The 3,745-nt window shown below is 37.9% G+C and overlaps 1 protein-coding gene across 1 annotated transcript in view; it reads right to left on the bottom strand.

Annotated features, from left to right (window-relative positions):
• Positions 1-159: 159 nt before the first annotated feature.
• The window catches only part of LOC107576415 (DNA-directed RNA polymerase I subunit RPA1-like), a 15,978-nt gene continuing 12,392 nt past the window's right edge, over positions 160-3,745 (bottom strand). The window contains exons 16-22 of the mRNA XM_016262596.1: positions 3,293-3,514; positions 2,915-3,129; positions 2,005-2,172; positions 1,675-1,810; positions 634-794; positions 429-558; positions 160-346 (exon numbers count right to left, since the gene is read on the bottom strand). Coding sequence (XP_016118082.1) covers positions 176-346; positions 429-558; positions 634-794; positions 1,675-1,810; positions 2,005-2,172; positions 2,915-3,129; positions 3,293-3,514 — 1,203 coding nt within the window. The 3' untranslated portion in view covers positions 160-175. The remainder of the gene's footprint in view (positions 347-428; positions 559-633; positions 795-1,674; positions 1,811-2,004; positions 2,173-2,914; positions 3,130-3,292; positions 3,515-3,745) is intronic.

Below are 3,745 nucleotides of genomic sequence, written 5' to 3' on the forward strand. Positions count from 1 at the left end.
AAAATATATTTTCCAACTGGTCCATGGTGTAAAAAAAGGTTGGAGACCCCTGCCCTAAATACATGGTGCATGTAGACAAAATGTAACATTCAGAACTCAATTCTGCTCCCCAGAACAAGCAGAGCATTTACTGAAATGAAGCAGCAAAATGGCTGACGCAGAAGTACATGCCCGCTCAAAAGAATTGTGCACAATATGAACATGAATATATATTTAGACATAGGGTGAATTCTGATACCTCCTCTTCTTGTTTTTCTTTTCTCCTGGAATCTGTGGCATCAGTATCGCCTTCATTCGCCTCATCATCCACAATCCTGTTGTTTTCTGTTTCCTCATCGGCATCATCCTGAGGGAGTCAAGCATACTGCTGTCGTTACACGTTTAAGACATGGTAAGCAGCACACGTGCGGCCTGTTGTGACGGTCTACCTCTTTGTGTGCAATGGCACCGGCATCTCGATCATTGTCACTCGCCATGGCTTTGCGCGTATCCACCACATTGACAGCCGCCAGTTTAGCACTCAGCTTCTTAATGGCCTCCAATAGCATGCGAAAGAATCTGTAACGTACAAATAAGCCTGTGAGACATCAGGGAAATCCTCTGCAGTGAAATGCAATGTTGTTTTAAGCGTACTTCTGCTCCATGAACTGAAGAATCTCATTAGGGGTGAGTAGCTTGTCTTGCTGGTATCGCTCTGGGGGCAGGAAGTGGAATGTGAGTTTGAAAACACGTGACTTCTGGCTCCGTTTCTCTACCGAGCGGAAAGTTTCTATCACATCCACTTTGTGAAGCACCTGTACACGGAAAGATTAAGTGCACATGGAAGTTTATACATTCATAACAATAGTCCACCTGATTGACCTTCATGATTCCTTTCCAAACCTGTATGACATTCTTTTTACTGTAAAAACAAAAAGATGTTTTGGAGTATATCTATATTTCCACATGAGGAAAATCAATGGGAAATGGGTGGGAAGCTCCACAAACATCTAAGAAAAATGCACCACAAGTGGTCAATATGACAGTTTGATATAATGCTATTGATCACCATTTGTTCTTGCTTTCTCAATAAAAGGAAAACGATATCATAATTTCTTCACCCTCCTGTCATTCCAAACCCATATGACTTACGTTTATCTTCGAAACACAAATTAAGGTATTTTTAATGAAACCGGAGAGATTTCTGTCCCTCTACTGAAAGTCTATTCCACCTAAAACATTGTAAAACATAATCCATTTGAATCAAACGGCTTAAATCCAAGTGTTCTGAGGAAAACACGTTTGCTTTATATGATTAACAGATTTAATTTCAGCTTTTATTCACATATGCTTACTTGCTGTGTGAGAACCAATGAGGTTTGACAACTCGATTTTTATGGATTACTTATATGATGTCTTTATGTACTTTTTGAAGTTTTGGTTGCGTGGACTTGTAATGGAGAGACCAAAAAACCTCAGGTTTCATTAAAAAATATCCTTATTTGCGTTTAGAAAAATCTTTTGGAACAAAATGAGACTAAATAATGGCAATTAGGTGAACTAGTCATTTAAGCTGCCATATTTGAACACACATGACCATGAATAAGATTTGAGATCTATAGTGGAGAGGAAAAACGTTTTACTGAATAACACAGCACACGGTCACAAGTAAACACTGAAACAAGTTGTGCTCACCTCTGACAAACACACACGCGTTATCTTCTTCCGCAGTGTCTTAACACGTTTCAAGGCTTTCTTGTTCATCAGAACTGGAATGCTCATCATGGGGGTTTTGATGTTAGAGCTCGCAACCATGAGTATTTCTCTTAATCTATGGAAGATTTTTTTTTAGATGAATCACAAAAACACAAACAGTAATACGTGAAGTCTGCAGTAGTTTCCATTAACATTTAACTTTTTTAATGAAGGAGAGAGCTCAATAGCATATTAGGTTTTGATTTAGCATTTATACAGAGAATCATGAAATTTTACTAGCATTAGTATCGCTACTAAATGAAACCTGACCTTGGAATACCCAATGTGACATTCATCTCTCCTCTGCCGGCGAAGTGGAAGGTGTTCAGGGTCATTTGGGTGGATGGCTCGCCAATGCTCTGAGCTGCCAGCAGACCCACGGCCTCTCCGGGGTCACACAGAGATCGCTGCCACTTCAGCTGCAGGAGATGCCTCAATCTGTCAGCACACACAGAGTGAACAAAACACTGATCACAAAATGATAGTACATAATTGATCATTCCAATACATGAAACTACATAGTTATTTTATTTCTTTACTCCATGGTTCTAAACCCGGGCCCACAGCAAAAACTTCCAAGGGAGACTCGTGATGACTTAAAATTATTAAAAATAAGACAAAACAAGCATTAAAATAAGCTACAAAAAAAAAAAGGGTATTTCTTATTTTAATACATGGCTGGAAATCTGAGATACCCTCATTTTAAAATTGATTCTAGACCTGTAAATGTTATGTTAATCAAATTCAAATCTTAAAACATTTTTATAAAGAATTTTTTTTTTTAGTTATGCCAAGCTCTGAAATATTTTATTTTAAATATAACATATATATGTAACTTTTTTTTCAACTGCAAAAATCACGTAAATTCATTCTTTCAAAAGAGTGGGATCCCTGAAGAACATTCAATCACTTTGGAAGAACAATAACTTATTTTAATTATAATTATTTTGATTACTTAAAGGCATTCCTAGTCTCTGTAAACGAAAAAAAGTTCAGAAAACAAATGTAATTTCAGCATGTGTACCATAGGACACCTAATCGCCTATATTAAATATCATTGTGGACAATGAGAACCACTTTAGTCTGACAACAATTTTCCAAATTCAAAATTTAGAAGTCTAGAAATGGCCTTTTAATCCAGATAATAATTTAATGTTGAACAGTCAACAACGAGTCTTACCTATCCGTGTCAATGATTTCAGAGGAGGTCTGAAATTCCTGCTTGACATTGAACTGATCCATGTAGGACTCAACAATGGAGTCAAAGGTCTCAGACACTGAACCAAAGCAGATGTCCGGCCGGTAAAGACCCAGACACGGGTCTGGACAATGAGACGTCTTCTTTAAATACTTCTTACGGCCAGACTCATCCAGAGCTCTCCAATTCTCCAAGAGCTAAATACACAATCTCATTGTCATGTAGGTAAAGTGCACAAGTGCAAGTCATACTGCGTTATTTTGAGAATGTCTGGTTAATTGAATCATCTAACTAAGTACTTTACAGGATGCCATTGTGAGACATTCATAAACTAAAACCCCTTAATAAATGCTTCAGTACCTGTAGAGTGGCTGGCTCTCTCCCATTGGCCAGTGTCTGGTCTTCGATTTGAGACTTTAACTTGCTCAGTTTCTTCTGTGAGAAGAGTAGGAAGGCACCGTCTCTGGATGAAACACGCTCATGTTTGGCTTTCCATCTCTTAATGGCTTTAAAGTGATTAAATGCTGCCTCTGGGTCCATTTTAGCCAGAACTTCATCCAAGCACTTTGACTTTCTGATAACCTAGAAAACAGTGCATTATATAAAATGTTAAATGTCTTCTTCCATCAACGCAACTGTGCACAGACATGTCTACATAATCTTATTGTAATCATGATCCCAATTTGTGCTTCTCTCAATTAATCAATCATAATTGTCTGCAACAGTCACCATTATTATTTTTGAGCAAAATGCTTCATGCTTAAAGGTCCCCTGAAATGCTTAGAAACATGCAGCGTTACTCTGTGTTGACTT

The sequence above is a fragment of the Sinocyclocheilus grahami genome, unplaced genomic scaffold (genome assembly GCF_001515645.1).
Source record: "Sinocyclocheilus grahami isolate Dianchi unplaced genomic scaffold, SAMN03320097.WGS_v1.1 scaffold3648.1, whole genome shotgun sequence".
NCBI classification, from domain to species: domain Eukaryota; kingdom Metazoa; phylum Chordata; class Actinopteri; order Cypriniformes; family Cyprinidae; genus Sinocyclocheilus; species Sinocyclocheilus grahami.